Source organism: Psittacula echo (genome assembly GCF_963264785.1).
Source record: "Psittacula echo genome assembly, chromosome: 12".
NCBI classification, from domain to species: Eukaryota; Metazoa; Chordata; class Aves; order Psittaciformes; family Psittacidae; genus Psittacula; species Psittacula echo.
Window position 1 is genome coordinate 5,829,831 of NC_137747.1, and position 15,726 is coordinate 5,845,556.

The 15,726-nt window shown below is 59.1% G+C and overlaps 1 protein-coding gene across 1 annotated transcript; it reads right to left on the reverse strand.

Annotated features, from left to right (window-relative positions):
* Positions 1–1,959: 1,959 nt before the first annotated feature.
* LOC308226229 (sacsin-like) lies at positions 1,960–15,726 on the reverse strand. Its single transcript, XM_080627749.1, has 6 exons — positions 15,645–15,726; positions 15,377–15,479; positions 14,936–15,082; positions 13,243–14,569; positions 12,919–13,007; positions 1,960–12,279 (listed from the first exon to the last, which is right to left on the reverse strand). The coding sequence occupies exons 3-6, from the start codon at positions 15,048–15,050 to the stop codon at positions 2,171–2,173; spliced, it is 11,640 nt and encodes a 3,879-aa protein (XP_080483875.1). The 5' UTR covers positions 15,051–15,082; positions 15,377–15,479; positions 15,645–15,726; the 3' UTR covers positions 1,960–2,170.

The following is a 15,726-nucleotide window of genomic DNA, read 5'->3' on the forward strand; positions in this document are numbered from 1 at the left end:
CTCCGCCCCGCGCCCGGCCCCCGGCTGCGGCCTGGTACTGCCGGGGCGGGGGAAGGGGTTCCCGCTGCCCATTGGGGCAGCTGCGGTGCTGCCGCCGCGGGAAGGCCGATCCTGGTGCTGGTTTTGCACCGGAAAGATCGAGATTTACCCCAGAAGAAACTATGTAAATATCTGTCAGGTTTGGAACTGTCGTGTGTTAACAGAGTCTGTGAACCTTAGTGTGCTAACAGAACCCCAGACTGGTTTGGGTTGGAAGGGACCTTAAAGCTCATCCAGCTCCAACCCCTGCCACGGGCAGGGACCCCTTCCACTGGAGCAGCTTGCTCCAAGCCCCTGTGTCCAACCTGGCCTTGAACACTGCCAGGGATGGGGCAGCCACAGCTCCTCTGGGCACCCTGGGCCAGCGCCTCAGCACCCTCACAGGGAAGAGCTTCTGCCTTAGATCTAACCTAAATATCCGCTGTTTAAGTTTTAACCCATTTCCCCTTATCTTTTTGCTGCAGTCCGTGATGAAGAGTTGCACTCCGGCATTCTCGTTGGCTCTCTTCAGTTACTGGAAGTTGCTCTGAAGTCTCCATGCAGTTTCTCTTCTCTAGGCTGAACAGCCCCACTGTTCTCAGCCTGTCTTTGTGTGGGAGGTGCTCTAGCAAAGGCCAAAGGGCCCCAGAGGAGGAGGGCAACATCCTCAGACCTGTGTCTCATCAGCAAGAAGCTGGCAATGAAACTAACTTTAAAGGTATGCTGGAGTGGACTGCCTTCATGGTAATACTAAAAATGACACCCCACTGAGATAAGAGACCCTTGCCCACGGAGATCCTTACTCACAGACCGTGTGTAGTAAAATAAATCCATGTTGTGTCTTTAAACAGAGAAGGTAAGAGCTAATGACTCTGAAATACTGATCAATCACTGTACTATGTAATAACTTCTGTGTATAAATCTAATGAAGAAGCAGGCACTATCACTACAGTCCCTGATGAAGAGTTCCTCTCCAGCATCCTTGTAGGCCCCCTTCAGATACTGGAAGGCTGCTCTGAGGTCTCCACGCAGCCTTCTCTTCTCCAGGCTGAACAGCCCCAACTTTCTCAGCCTGTCTCCATACAGGAGGTGCTCCAGTCCCCTGATCATCCTCGTGGCCTCCTCTGGACTTGTTCCAACAGTTCCATGTCCTTTTAATGTTGAGGACACCAGAACTGCACACAATGCTCCAAGTGAGGTCTCACGAGAGCAGAGCAGAGGGGCAGGATCACCTCCTTCGACCTGCTGGTCACGGTCCTTTGGATGCAGCCCAGGATACGGTTGCTTTCTGGGCTGCGAGCGCACACTGAAGCTGGCTCATGTTCATTTTCTCATCGACCAGCACCCCCAAGTCCTTCTCTGCAGGGCTGCTCTGAATCTCTTCTCTGCCCAACCTGTAGCTGTGCCTGGGATTGCTCCGACCCAGGTGCAGGACATAAACAGTGTCTCCTGTAGGAATAAGCAGTGTCTCCTCTCTGAACAGACTTGGAGTGTGTTTGCAGAGGTCCCGTTCAAACAGGCAACGTTCCGGCAGCGGTTTGCTCTGACAAGTGCTGCGCAGAGACCATCACCAGCCCTGGAGAATGCTGAAGGCAGAGCACGCTGCCTGAGGAGCCTGGGAGAGAAGGAGTGGAAGGGAACAGCCCTGACCCTGGTGTTGGTTGGGGGGGCATGGGGGCACTGGGGTATGAAGGATGTGTGTGCAGCGACAGCAGAGCTGGTCCATTGCTCAAGGAAACCAGTGGAGCAGTTGGAGCTTCCTATGAGAAGCTCAAACTTCAGCCCTCGTCTGCCACTGGCGCAGGAGTTCCAGTCCAGAACGAGAACCAAACATACACAGATGGAATTACTGACTCTTTTCCTCCCTGTTTTGCAGCAGGAGGTGGCCAGACTGCAAGCAGCGAGATTAAAACTGGTACGACAGAGAAAACATCACGCTGACAGGACAACGTACTCTGTTAAGCTTTATTTCATAAGCTCGTGCAGAAATACCACAAACAGACATGACAGACTAGTCTATTACACTAATTACTTATTCACCACTAAATCATAAGGTTTCATAACTTATAAGCCATAACTCTTAATTTGTGGTGGTCATGTCCATGGTGGTCCCGTGTCCCAGCTGGCAATACCTCCTTCCATGGGCACATCCTCACATGCTGCCTACGTGGTCCTGCAGCCTCCCTAGCACTCCCTGCACCCGCTTCAGTACCTCCTCCTCATCCACACTGTTGAAGGCCTCGGTGGGGGTGATGGGGAAGGGGTGGTAACTCGGGTACTGTGTGGCTTTGCCATCCACGCCATAGCTATGCAACCACTCCACCTCCTCTGCCAGGCCCCTCAGCTTTGGCTCTGCCACCTCCAGCCACTGGGCCAGCCCCACCAGCCCTGTTGGGGCCTCAAAGGCTTTACCACAGCAAAGTATGGCAGCCACCAGTGCCTTCTCCAGGGCCTGGTGCACCTTGAAAAGGACCCAGTTGGAGCAGCAGCACCTGATGTCATTACGGGCTGCCTGAAGGTCACTCTCAGCTTGCCGCAGCCACCGCTGGGCTTCTGGGATGGATGGAGTCAGGGCCATGGCCTCCTCATTGCACAACCAGGAGCCATGGTCTTCCCATTTCCAGCAGTGGTGCTGAGCAGCACCCAGCAACACCTTTGGCTCCCTGCTAGCACTCCGTAAGGTTGCCATGCTGTGACCTCCACTGCCCTCTGGCATCAGGCTGTGGCAATTCTTCTGTGGCTTCCCCCTTGCCACAGTCTCCCCATGTAGCCTCTTCTCCATCTCTGGTGCCATGACCTCCTCTGCCTCTGGTGCAGCACCCACCTGTGCCACATCATTCTCCTCCAGAACAAAGGCCACATCCCGTGGCTCCTGGCAGACCAGCATTTCACGCAGCACTGACAAGGCTTGTGCTTCCAGCTCTCCGCCCAGGATGGTATTGATTTCCTGTGCTAGTGTCTCCAGGACCCTCAGCTGGTGCCGGCCCAGCACCATCTCTGCATGCCGGATATAGAGGAGCCGCTGGGCACCACCAGCCAGGCACACATGGACAACCCGTGGCTGGGAGGTGCCCTCTACTTTGGCACCACAGTGCACCAGCACAGTGCGGATGTCCTCGCAGCACTGCACTTTCAGCTGCTCCAGTGCAAAGCCACAATCCCCTTCCATTCTTCTCATAGCCCTGTGGCTCTGCCACTGGAGCAGGGACTCCAGCCCCATCCTAAACCATGGTGATACCAGGAGAGTCTGCAGCCACCTCTGCCCGGGGCACTGAGAACCATAGCGGCATGGCTGCAGGCTGCTCTCCAGCTGCTGCTCTGTCACCTCTGAGAGCGCCCGTGGCCGCAGGCGCTGTGGTAGCATTTGCAGCAGCCACCAGGCATTGCGCCCAATCCCCGGTAGTTCAGCCATAAACACAAAGGTCTTCCCCAGGACCCTGGAGGTATTTGAGGACACGCAGTCATTGAAGTACAGCCCGCAGGATGACTCCAGGCAGTCAGCAGTGCTCAGCAAGTACAGCTCAGACACGCTGGAGAAATCAGGGGGCTCCACTGCCTCCCGCAGCAGCTGGAAGAAGTGGCGTGTGGCCAGCAGGACTGTCTGCTTCTGGACGGTACTGAGGGTCCCGCTGGCATGGCTCTCCTGGTGGATCTGGGCCAGGACACGGCTGTAGTGAGTCAATGTGGGGAGAAGGACCACCCCGAGGTGTTGCAGGAGGTCTCCATAGACACTTATGTGAGGGTCAGGTGTGAGGAGATAGGGGTAAAAGCAAGCCTCATCCGGGAGTGCTGTCACTACTCGCCATGGCACGGCCATGTCTCCTGACTTGGCCAGCACCACGGGCAGCTCAGTGAGGCGCCCTGCATCCACCTCGTTCAGATGGGTCTGCAAGAAGTTGTACACCTTCTGGAGCACATTGGCCCGCGTGTCCAGCTGCTGTGGCGTCTGGCAGGCTACCCTGCACATCTGCTCCAGGTTGGCCACCACCAGGGCCGTAGGTATCTCTACAAGGACTCCCATGGCCTCCAGGAGGTCCTTCTTGAGTGCAAAGGACTTTGGCAGGATAGTGGCTGATGTCCACAGGAGCTCAGCCACATCTGCTTGGCAATGGTAAACACTGCCCTTCAGGGCCACGGGCTTAGTGCAGGCTGCAAAGGGGGGGTGGAGGTTCCTCAAGCTTTGGGGGATGTCCAGTGGAGGCAGGAAGTGGATTGAGGCAATCTGCTCCAGGAAACTCCCTGCGGGTTCTTCTTTGGGATTGCCCAACAGGGTACCGAGGTTTTTGAGCATCTCCTGCTGTCGCACCAGCAGGTCTTCAGCACAGCACCCAGCCTGAGCAGCTTCTTGTTCTATCTCCAAGGCCAGTGCCACAAAATCCTCCTCAGAGAGGCTGGTGCGAACGCCTGCCTGAAGCAGGAAATCCTCAGCAGCTTGCTTGTGGTGACCTAGCTCCTTGAAGAAAGACTTGGGCACAAAGCGGTGGTGGAGCCGCAGGGTGCTGAAGGACTTTGTGTTGATATAGAAGTAGGAGGCCAGGCGCAGCACACCTTGGGCATCAGGTATAAAGGCCACAGTCCGAAAAGCTGCCACAACAGCTTTCTCCAACTTAGCATCACATATGTATTTCAGCTTAAAGAACAAGCACAGAGCTTCCATAAGCTGTTGTGCTGTGAGCTTGGACAGCTGAGGCAACACCACAGTCTTGAAGAGCTGCTTGTCATCTGTGACCTCCCACCCCAAATCCTTGGCCAGCTCTTGGTGGATCCTGTCTGCTGTGAGCAGCACCGTGTCCTTCTTCAGGTTGTACAGGGCTTCAACACCCTTGGGCAGTTTTGGGAACTGGCTCTTGAGCAGCAGCACCTTGCAGTAGGGTGCCACAGAAACGTAGTCCCCATTATACTTCTGGAAGAGAGGCAGGAGCTGGAGCTGCTGCAGTGCCAGTGAATCCAGTTTTCCTTGCACAGAGTACAGCAAGACAGTCACATCCCTCTCTTTCAAGTCTCCCCAGTGGAGACCAGCTCTGGTGTCTGCCAGCTGGGACACCAGGGCCCTGGGCTCTGTGGCTGACAGTGTCCTTGTTTTCAGGCAGTGGTAAGCAAATTGAGGAGGCAGCAGGAGCTGCTGGAGCACAGGGATGCCCAGTTTGTGCAGCACCTTGGCCACTTCTGTCTCACACTCAAAAAGGACATTGGGGAGGGAGGATAGGGGCAGTAGGTGCTGTGAGCCTGGCTTTTTCCCCTCAACAGGCAGCACTATCACATCCCGGAGATGATTCATGAATGAATTCATGTTTGCCTCCAACTTGTCTTTGGCCGTTGTGGATGTGTAGACCACAGTGCTGAAGAACTTCCACAGCTCCTTGAGCCACTTATTCCCCTCTGTGGTCCGACTCAGGTGGCCCAGTGCCTCCTGGATGAGTGGTGTGGCCTCCAGGAGGTCAAGCTCCTTCACGAAGCAAGGCAGGGTCAAGCCAGAAATCAACTTGTCAGCAAAGCGGTGGCAGTGAAGAGGGAAGAGGTGGGCAAAGGAGCTGCGGAAGGCTGGGTGGTGGATGCTGAGGGCATTCAGGCAGCCGTCTTGTGTGGCCAGCAAGGGCAGGCCTTCCAGTTCTGCCTTGTCCACATCCCAGGACTCCAGGCAGCATCTCAGCAGGATGGCGCAGCTCTCTGGGGTCCTCAGGGGTGTCTCTGCTAGCGTGCAGGGCAAGGGGAGTGCCAGGACCTTGAGGAAGTGCCGTAGAGAGGCTGCTTGGAAGGCAACAGCATCCACACAGGCTTCAGTGAACTCCTTATAGATCTGCTTCAGGTGAATGAATGGTGGCACCAGGTTCATGTTCAGCTGCTGCAGCACCTGCTGGAGAGCTGGCTCAGGCATCGTCTCGAGGAAGTATGGCTGTGTTAGCACATTTCCACCACCTGGAGATGCCCAGGTCACTGTCACTGTGCTGTCAGGTAGCTTGCTAAGTGTCTTGATGTGGTACACAGGCACCAGGCGTGCACAACTGACGTGCCTATAGACATCCCTCACCAGGTCCTGAAAGGTGGGTAGTGCCTCTTTCACAACAGGGAAGAATTGGAGGTAATGGAAGGCCAGATGCTGCTGGCAGACCTTCAGGGACTTGTACTGGAGCCCTTCAGGCCCCAGGGCTTTCCACTGCCTGGTGAGAAAGGCACAGTATAGTGGAGCCATCAAGCGTCGGAGCAAGAAGCTGTTCCAGGCTGCCTCTGTGCTTCCTGAGTCCTGGCGGAGAATGCGTCTGGCTGCATCCACAGAGAAGTTGGCATTGATGTGCACAGGTAGCCCTGTGGTCAGCGGCAGTGGGAGGGTGCAGAAAGCTTTGCCTGTGAAATTGTGCAAGACCGATGGCTTCAGGCAGGCAGCCACAGCCCCATAAGGCAGCCGCTCAGGCACTGGAGATTCCTCATTTCCCTCCTGCACCCCAATCTGGGAGATCACTCTCCACACAGTGCTGGCCCTGGCCCTGCTGGTTTTGACTGTCATCATGTAGGAGACAGAGGTGGGGCTGTTTCCATCCATATCTTGGCTCAATCTCGCTTGATATGCCCGTCTCAGCTCTGCGTCACGATCTGTCAGCTCTGTGTCCACCCGCAGCCTCTCCAACAATTGCTCCCCATCTGGGGGGATCTCAGAGAAGACCACGGTGCGGACGTGCCGGAGGAAGAGCACCAAGTCCTCACCTTCCTCAGCCAGTACTCTCTCCATTGCCATGATGTCTTGGTCTTGCACAACTGTTCGAGACACCCTGGAGAAGATAGCCCCAGTTGCAGTGCGGAGGGGCAGACGGAAAAGAACACCCTTGTTCAGGTTGAAGAGGGAGGGTAAGAAGGTGCCATAAATATCTGGGAAGCTCCTCTTGAATTCAGGGGTGACAGCAAACATCCCACCAGGACTCTCAGTTGTGGCTCCGGGCACGTAGCAGAGATGGGGATCAAAGACACACAGGGCACTGTCTCCAGTAAGGAAGGCTGGGCAGTCAGTAAAGTGATAGACAGTGTTGAAGCCAAGGCCATATTTGCCTGTGACATTCTGCTGGCCTTGCTTGCCACCCACCCCCAGAAGCTGAATGCCTTCAATGTCCTCCTGCTGGAAGGGGCTGTCATTGTAGATGCAGAGAGCTGGGCCCTGCAGCAATGTCCATTTTTCACTGAAAGTGGCATCTGCCGGGTGCTGCCGGCGGTCCCACACGAAGTGCACAAGCCTTGCACCAGCATCATCTGCATTCTGGACCAACTCTGTCATGATATCACGAGCAGATGCTGGATACTCACCCAAGATGTTCTTCAGCCGTGTAGGCAAGTCTTCACGGGCACCAAATGGCTGTGCCCAGGGGCTCATGCCTGCGAAGAGTAGTTGGCTTTTCTCCAGTGCTCGGTGGCGTGTGGTAGGCACACTGCAGCGCTGGGCTATGGCTCGAGATAGCTGTTCATGGCAAAGCAGGACATCTCTGTGCATTGGCATCCATGGCATATCATTGAAGTGGAGCTTGTCCCGTGGACGCAAAATGCCCTCCTGGTCAGGTAGAAAGAGTCTTTGGGTCTGGTAGGCATCTGGCTCTTTGTCATCAAGCATCAAGCCAACAGACACCAGCCGCAGGGCCAGAGCCAGCTCTGTGGCAGGCAGGGGCTCTCCAGCATGCATCTCTGCCAGGGTGCAGAGGACTCGGGCATAATCATCCCAGGTGAATGTGTGGCGCAGCCCCACACACTCCCAGAGTTGCGTGTAGGGCTGGTACTGCTCTGGAAGCTGGTGAAGATATGGGGCAGCCTCAAATGACAGTTTCTGAGCCACAGCCATGACTGGCACAAAGTGGGAGCCCACCAAGATGAAGGGCTTCTCTTGGGCCACTGCAGAAGCCACCTCACCCCAGATGGAGTGATCTTTCTGGAGCAGTGTGTGCAGGTAACTGTAGCAGCAATGGGTGCTGTCCTGCAGGTTCTTCAAAGGGAGAGCATTGGAGGTAGAGCTCAGTGCCTCCAGCTGCTCAAGGACTGTAGCTGCTGGTATCTGCCGGTTCAGTCCCAAGAAGGATTCCACTTCCCTGGGGAGGCTAAAATTTTTCCCCAGCACTTTAGGAGCAAAGACAGGGTGGATGAGTCCCACTAGTGGGGCTTGGAGGTAGAGCTGGCCAGCTGGCAGCAGCACATGTTCACCAGTTGGCAGTGTACCAGGGAGGAAGGGCACAGACTGGAAAGCTGCCTGCATGGTGTTGTTCACCCTCTCCTCCACTGCATCCTGAAGCAGCTCAAGGATGTTGGCAGCCCGCTGGTAGCCTTTGGCATGGTCCTCAGTCCAGATAAGTTCCACTGTCTTTGCCCGTTCCAGCAGCTCTGGCAGGGTCGTTTTGTCCTTAACCATGCCCAGCCTCTCCAGTTGGCTTAGTCGTTCTGGGGAAAGGAAAGCATCCCCAGTGGGGAAGCGCCCATCCCTAGGGTCATATAAAGAGGCAGTGCGGCCTCTGGGATGTACCAGGCAACTGATGAGCTGCAGGTGACCATGAGGGGTGGCAGGAATGCAGGGCACTGTCTGCAGCACTTTGTTGACATCATGATGGGACATATCAAGTGCATGGAGAAGCAGTGGGTCCCGGTCAACAGCAGAGAGGTCTTTCAAATTAGGAAGCACAAGCTCGCAGTAAAAGCGGGGCCAGTCGTAGATGCCAGCTTTCACTGCCTCCCCAAGGCCGTTCTGCACTTCCTCTGGCAAGGCCACAGCTAACAGGGGATAGGGCAGGGTGGTGGCAAAGACACGCTTCGCCACAGCACCCAGCTTGGGGTGTCTGACCACAGCTTGGTGCAGGAAGCGAGCGTCCTGCAGTGAGCACCATGAGCGGCCATCAGAAAAGAGCCTGAGGCCATTCCTGGATGCCACAGCTTGGTAGAAACCAGTCACAGCCTCTGTAAAGGGGTAACGGGCAGTGTTAGCATCCGGCCAGAAGATGTGATATTCATAGTTCTCCAATTCACCTGCCTCATGCATGGAGCGGAGGAGATCCAGTGCCCGGAGCCAGGCAACAGGCACGGCATTGCGGAGCAGCGTCCGATTCCATTCACCTCGCTCTTTTGTGTCCCACAGCCCCTTGCGGTTTGAGAGGATGCTGAAGGCCCCATGCACATGGATTGGCAGCCCTGAGGCGATTGGCATGGGAAGGTGGCAAAAGACTTGCCCCTCCTCGGCACCCAGACGTGGCACCCACTTGCCATCTGCAGTAGGGGCAAGGGGAAGGGCCACACCAGCCATGGGAGGTGGAGGAGGGTGCCCTGCCTCTGTATGCTTGCGAAACAGTTCCAGCAGCTCCCCATCACCATGACACACCAAAACTAGGTAGTGCCACGTGGTCTTGGATGCTTCCTCGCAGGCTGTGAGCTGTTCAATGGCTGCCCAGCTTGGGGGGTCCCCAGGGGCGCCCAAGTCTCGGATCTCCTTTCGCCGCAGCATGGCCAGGGGCATGGTATCCTCCGCAGAGGTGGCTGTGTCTGGCAGCATCTCCAGGGACATCTCTCTCACCTTCCGCAGGAAGAGCAGCAGGAGCCGGTTAGAGCCGAGGAAGTTGGTGCCAAGAGACTGAATGCGCACTGTACCAAAGGCCTCTGAGCAAATCTTTGATGTCAAAGCTTCCTCCTCAGTGCGAAAAGGCAGACGGAAAAGGCTTCCTGGAAAGGGTCCTGGCTTAGGCAGGCGGCACCCAAAGATACCATGGTAGGGCCAGAACTGCTCAGCAAAGGCATGGAGGATGCGTGGTCGGCTGGAGAAGTCCAGGCGGATGCCAGGGCTGCCGGCCCTGGGGATGTGCTTGCGCAGATGGGTGCCATTGGGATCAAAGATGAGCAGTGTTTCCCCACTCAGCACTGCCGGCACGTCTGTGACACGATAGACAGAGCAGAAGCCCAGCCCAAAGCGCCCGATCTGGCCTGCCTGGCCCTCCTTTGTAGCAGCCCCAACCCGTGTGATGTTGCGGAGGTCCTCCTCTGTGAACAGGGCATTGTTGTAGGCCCAGAGGGCTGGGCCATGGCAGGCGACCATGCCGGGATCTAGCAACCCAGAGGAGGCCTTTCTGCAGCGTCGCAAGTCCAGGAGGAAGCGGCACACGGTAGCTCCAGCATCCTCTGCATTCTGCACCATCTCTGTGAAGAGGTCGCTTTCCTCGCCGTACTCCTGGAGGATGTTGTGGAGCCGTAAGGTGATGGATTGCGAGGGGCCGCAGGCGGTGAATGGCTCTGGCCCCAGCACCCGTGTACTGAGCAGCTCCGTGCCAAAGAATGTGGCTGTGCTGGATGGCACTGCCTCATGCACCACCTCCTGAACATCCTCCTCTGAGTCCAGCTCCATGTCCAGGTACACGGTAGTGGCAGCCGGACGGAGGGCAAAGCCCGAGCCCTCCAGGATCCTCACAGGAACTGGCACCGTGCCCTCACCCTGGTGCCCTCGACTCTGAAGCCACTGCAGGACAGCTACAACCACCTGCAGCTCTGCTGCAGTGCCAGCTCGGGAGCTGCGCGTGTCTATGTCCTGCCCAAGGCAGCACAGAGCTGCTACTGCTCTCTCCTCACTTACCCTCATCTCCACCCCCCAAGCCCTAAAGAGGCAGCTGTAGGGCAGGAAGTCAAGGGGCACTCGAGGCACCAGCATCCCCAGCTCCAGCTCCTCAGGATAGCTCAGCACAGCATCACGGGGCAGGACAAACCCAGCTCCAGTCCACACCACAGCATCATCCGGGGCAGTCCCAAAGGTCTTTAGGTTTTCCTGCATGTGCTGGTAGACAGGCCGGAGTGCAGCACCTACCTCACCCATGTCCCTGCACCCTGCCAGCTCCCTCAGCTGCTTCCACACTTTCTCTGGTGGTGGAGTTTGTCTCAGCCCCAGCTTCTTCTCTGCCTCTGGCCCAAAAGCAGCGGTCAGATGCATGGCAAGCCCCACCAGGGGCTGGTACTGGGTGGACCGCAGCTCCTTTGGGGATAGGAAGGGCTGCCCAGGCTTTCCAGTGCACTTGGAACAAGGCACCCATGGCAAGGCCTGGAGCCGCGAGAGCTGTGCATTGCTGAAGCCAGACAGTGCCTTGGGGTGGTTGCAGACCTTGATCAGTGCCTGAGCTCTGCCCAGAGCTGCCTTGTCACCCTGACTCACGTGTGCTGCAGCCTTTAGGATGTCCGAAGGCACCAGGCACCCCTCACCGTGCCGCAAGCCCAGGGTTCTCAAGGCACGGAGGACAGGCGGGCTGCAGAAGGCAGCAGGAGGAAAGCACTCGGGGCCCAGCAGTGCCTGCAGGGTGCTCTCACAGGGGTCGTAGAGGTCTTGTGGGCAGGCAGGGCCATTGGGGGTCTCCAGGAACGCCAGCTTGCGGCAGGCCTGCTGGAGCGGGGGGCTCCGTGCAAAGAGGATGTCTCCATTCTGCAGCACCCAGAGCAGCAGAGCCTGTGTCTCAGCTGCCCGCCCCGCATAAGCACCTCTGGCCACAGCTCTGACGGCCTCCAGCATCACTTGGACTACACTGATGAGGGGCTTCTGGAGCCTCCCCAGGAGCCGACGATCAGCTTCATCTCGGCACTGCAACACAGCCTCTGGCAGCACCACATCTCTGGGCAGCTTCAACTCTGGCTCCATTGCCAGGGTGTCACCGGCTGGTACCAGCTTTGTGGGCTGTGGGGTGGCCAAGCAGGGCAGTGGGATGAAGAGGGGCAGAGCAGCCAGTGTGGCCCTGTCCTGCTTTGTCAGGGTTGGGATGTCTGCCAGGTAGAGCCGGAGGGTGTCCACATCCACAGCAGGCAGTGAGGCCAGGCGGGAGGCCACAACTGCAGGCCCCTGCCTGCCCAGGGCCTGCAGGGCATTGAGTGGGGATGGAGGTAAGACATAGCGGGGCAGGCAGCGGTGCCATGTGCCCGGAGGCACCACTGAGCAGCCCAGCACCTCCAGCACAGAGCCCACAGCAAGTGGCAGGTGCTGGTCCTCCCATGCCTGGAAGATAAGACTGGACTGGGGAATCAATGGAGCCAGGCGGATGCTGGGGGCATCCAGTGGGGACAGGGCGATGAGAGGGAGCCCCTCCAGAGGGCCCAGGTCTTCCATGTGGTGGGCCAGGAACTGCCACAGGGCTGGGAACCAGGAGGCTGGGGGCTGGGGGGGACCTCGGTCCAGGTACCAGGTCACTGGGGTTGAAGATTGGGACGTCCAGGCAGGCGGCAGGGCCAAGCGTAGGGTCCGGGCAGTCACGGCTGGATCCAGCAGAACCAGGTTGGGGAAGAGCCCTGTGTGCGGGAGCAGAGGCTGGGTGAGGAATATGTGGGAGTGGGCACCTGGAAGAGGGTACCCAGGATGTGGGTAAAGAACCTGAGATCTGCAGGGGATGGGGAGGGGATACTGAGGATAGGAGGACCTGGGCTCTGGAGGGATAGTGGATATCCGGAATAGGAGAAACAGGGGAATCCCAGACTCGTGGCAATGGAGAAGATCCAAGAGGAAAAGAGGTCTAAGAGGGACCAGTATTGGAGGCCACAGAAGTGCTTGGTTGGGGAATACAGGGAGATCCAGGATCCAAAGGAGCACAGAGGGGATGGGAGAATGTGAGAAGAACAGCAAGGACAGCAGAGTACCCAGAGATACAGGGAAATGCAGGTAGGAGAGGTGGCCCTGGGCTCAGGCAATGCACCCCAACATGGATAGACAGTGACATTTGGGATCTACAGTGCTGTTAAATGGAATGCTGGGGGAAGCCCAGGAAGTGGCCTCAGGCAGGGGGATCAGAGACCCCAGGTATATACAGAGTATATACAGGGAGCATCACTGTGGTACAGGGAGATACTTGGGCTGCAGAGGAGCCCCAGGCTGTACAAGGGTGCCTAGGAGTATAGGGTTTAAAGGTGATGCAGGGACTCCCCATCTCTCACCCGCCTTGGCAATGCCTCTCAAGAGGCTGTCCAAGCCTGGCTCCAGGTCTGAGGGCAGGAAGGACCCAGCGAGGCCGGGCAGGAGCTCCCTGTGGAGACAAGCAGAGGTGCTGGGGGACCCGAGGGGTAGCGGGGTGCAGGCAGCCCCCTGGACCTGGCTCAGCTCCCACTTGGTGATGTGGGAGAGGAAGGCAGCGAGGTGCCCAAGTGTCCAGGTTCAACTGCAGCCCCTCTTTCAGCTCAAGAGCAGGAGCTGTGCCCTGGGCAACCAGTTTGTGTGCCCACTCCCGCAGGGAATGGGGCCGCCTGGGGCCACGGACTCACCTGGGGCAGTCGCACGTGTCCACATAGACAATGTCTGATGAGGTTCCAAAGGCCACGAAGGTCCCATCGGCACGAGGCAGGAGGGGAAGTCCCCGCAGCTCAGCGTGGCACCCATCCCCGGCCACATAGCGCAGCAGGGCCAGCCGGTCCGCGTCCGGGATGCCCGCAGCGCCGTGGCTCCGCAGCACCTCCCGCACGTGTCCCGCCGTGGCCTCCCGCACGCCCTGCGCCATCCCCAGCGCCAGAGCCCTCCTGACATGGGCCGGGACCTCAGCCACTGGCTCCCCGGCTGCCAGCAGCAAGGACCGGACCGCGCGCTCTGTGTCTCCCGTGGCCGTGGGCAGCAGCACGGCCTCTGCAGCCCGCAGCCGCCCCGCGGGCCCCGCTGCGGCTGGCACCAGGGTGCGGGCAGCTGCCAGCTCCTGGCACACGCGGGTCACCAGGCTGCGGGTACGGCCACAGCCGGGCGCGCACTCGGGGTCTGGCCACATGCTGTAGACGTCGGTGCCAGGCAGGGCCATGGCCGTGGCAGCCATGTGGCTGTAGAGCCGCGGCAGGAGGCCGAGCAGCAGCAGGGTGTTCCAGCGGGCATCTTCTTCACCCTCCTCACCCTCCTCGGGCCAGCGGAGGTGGCGACGGTCATCAGAGAGGGCGAAGGGGGCACTGGCATGGACGGGCAGCCCTGTGGCGGTCTCGTCGGTGGCTGGCAGGGGTAGGAAGCAGCACAGCCGCCCTCGGCAGGGCCCATGGAGGGGGTGCGCCAGGCTCAGCTCGGGGCAGCACCCAAGCTTTGCCCCCAGCGCCACGGCCGGACCGTTTGTGGCCCTGCCCGTGGCCACCAGCCACTCGCTCCTGTGCCCCACTCCATCCCCATGCAGGGCCAGCAGGCACCACGCCAGGCTCAGCCCCTCATCCCCTGATGGCGCTGGGACAGGGAGAGGCTGAGGGGATGCCACGAGGGTCCCCATGAGCGTCTGGACCCCATCAGGGGCCACGTGGAGCAAGGTCACGCGGCGGACGTGGCGGAGGAAGAGGAGGGCAAGCGGGGCCTCGGTGAGGAAGGTCTGGAGGAGGCTACGGATGCGCTGGGGATGGGAGACCCCTGCAGCGATTCCCGAGGGCTGCCGGCGGAGCGGGAAGCGGAAAAGGGTGCCCTGGGCAGAGCCACGGCGCTGTCCTGCAGCCTCCAGCCCAGCCCAGAAGGGCTCGAAAAGGCCAGGAAGGTCCTGGGCTGCAGAGACATCCCAGCGGGCACCGGCACCTGGCAGCACCCGGCATTCGGGGTCCAGCACCCCCAAGGACGGGGGGCTCAGCACACCTGGGAGGTCTGGAGACATGGGAACCATGAGGCCATAGGGATGGCATGGACACCACCGCCTCCCCTCATCATCCCAAGCCATCGGTGTCCCAGGTGCCCACCCGCTTACCCTCAAGTGCAACCCCACAGTGCCTCCCATGAGCTGAAGCTCAATCCCACTTCATCAAGCCCCCCCCAGTCTGCTCCTGCAGCCCTGCCCTCCATTGCCGCCCAGCCTCTCCCCAGCATCCCCCCAGCTTCAGGTGTCCTCATTTCAGACACAGCCCCCCCATTTCACCCAGCCTCAGTGACCCCCATCACCCACAGCCAGTTCAGTGCCCCCCATACCACCCATACCCTCAGTTCAATTCCAGTTGAACCTCCAGTGCCACTCACCGGTGAGGTGGTAGACAGAGGTGAAGCCCAGGCCAAACCGCCCCACGGTGCCAGGGTCCTTCCGCTTGTGTGACACCCCTGGGCTCAGGATCCCTGCCCAGTCCCGGGGGGACATCAGGGCATCATTGTAGGCCAGGAGTGCTGGGCCTGGGGAGGTCAGGACCATGGGTTAGGGGAGACTTGGGACGTGTAGGGGGAACTGCGACCCACGCTCAGTGTCCCCGCAATCTCAGTCCCCCCTCCAGTCACACAAAAGTCCCCCCGGTTCTCCCTGTACTGAGTCCTCCCAGTACTTAGTGCCCCCAGCACAGCCCAGGACACCTCACTGCTTCCAGTTCTCCCAGTCCACTCTGATTCCTCTCCACCCACATGCCCCCAGTCCCTCCCAGTGCCACCCCTGCCCTCTGTCCAGTCTCTCCCAGTGCCCGCAGTGCTTCTCACCCTGGGTGCCCTTCAGCCCCCCTCTGGAGATGTCGAACTCCCGCTCATCAGACACGAACACGACCTCCTCAGCGCCGGCATCGTCAGCGTTCTGCACCAGCTCCTGGATTCGGGATTCAGGGATAAGTGCCCGGAGCCCCCCCCGCCCGCAGAGTAAAGCACCAACCCACTGTCCCAGCTAGGACCAGCGCCTGGGCAAGGACCACCACGCAGCCCGGCTGCCTGCAACCTGCTGGGCACCAGAGTGCGGGGTTCCGGGGGGTCTCACCTTGAGGATCTGCCCCCCATCGGGGTACTTCTGCAGGATGCTCTGCAGGTAGTCAAGGAAGACGGGTGCCCGCTGGCAGAAT

What these genes read in the sequence shown, in the direction of transcription:
- LOC308226229 (XM_080627749.1), bottom strand. Translation starts at nt 15,050, where the DNA reads ATGTCCCCCCGGGACTGGGCAGGGATCCTGAGCCCAGGGGTGTCACAC. An exon ending in CTCTGTCTACCACCTCACCG is followed by an intron (nt 14,570 to 14,935) that starts GTGAGTGGCACT and finishes CCATGTCTCCAG; the next exon opens with ACCTCCCAGGTGTGCTGAGC. An exon ending in GACACGTGCGACTGCCCCAG is followed by an intron (nt 13,008 to 13,242) that starts GTGAGTCCGTGG and finishes TTGTCTCCACAG; the next exon opens with GGAGCTCCTGCCCGGCCTCG.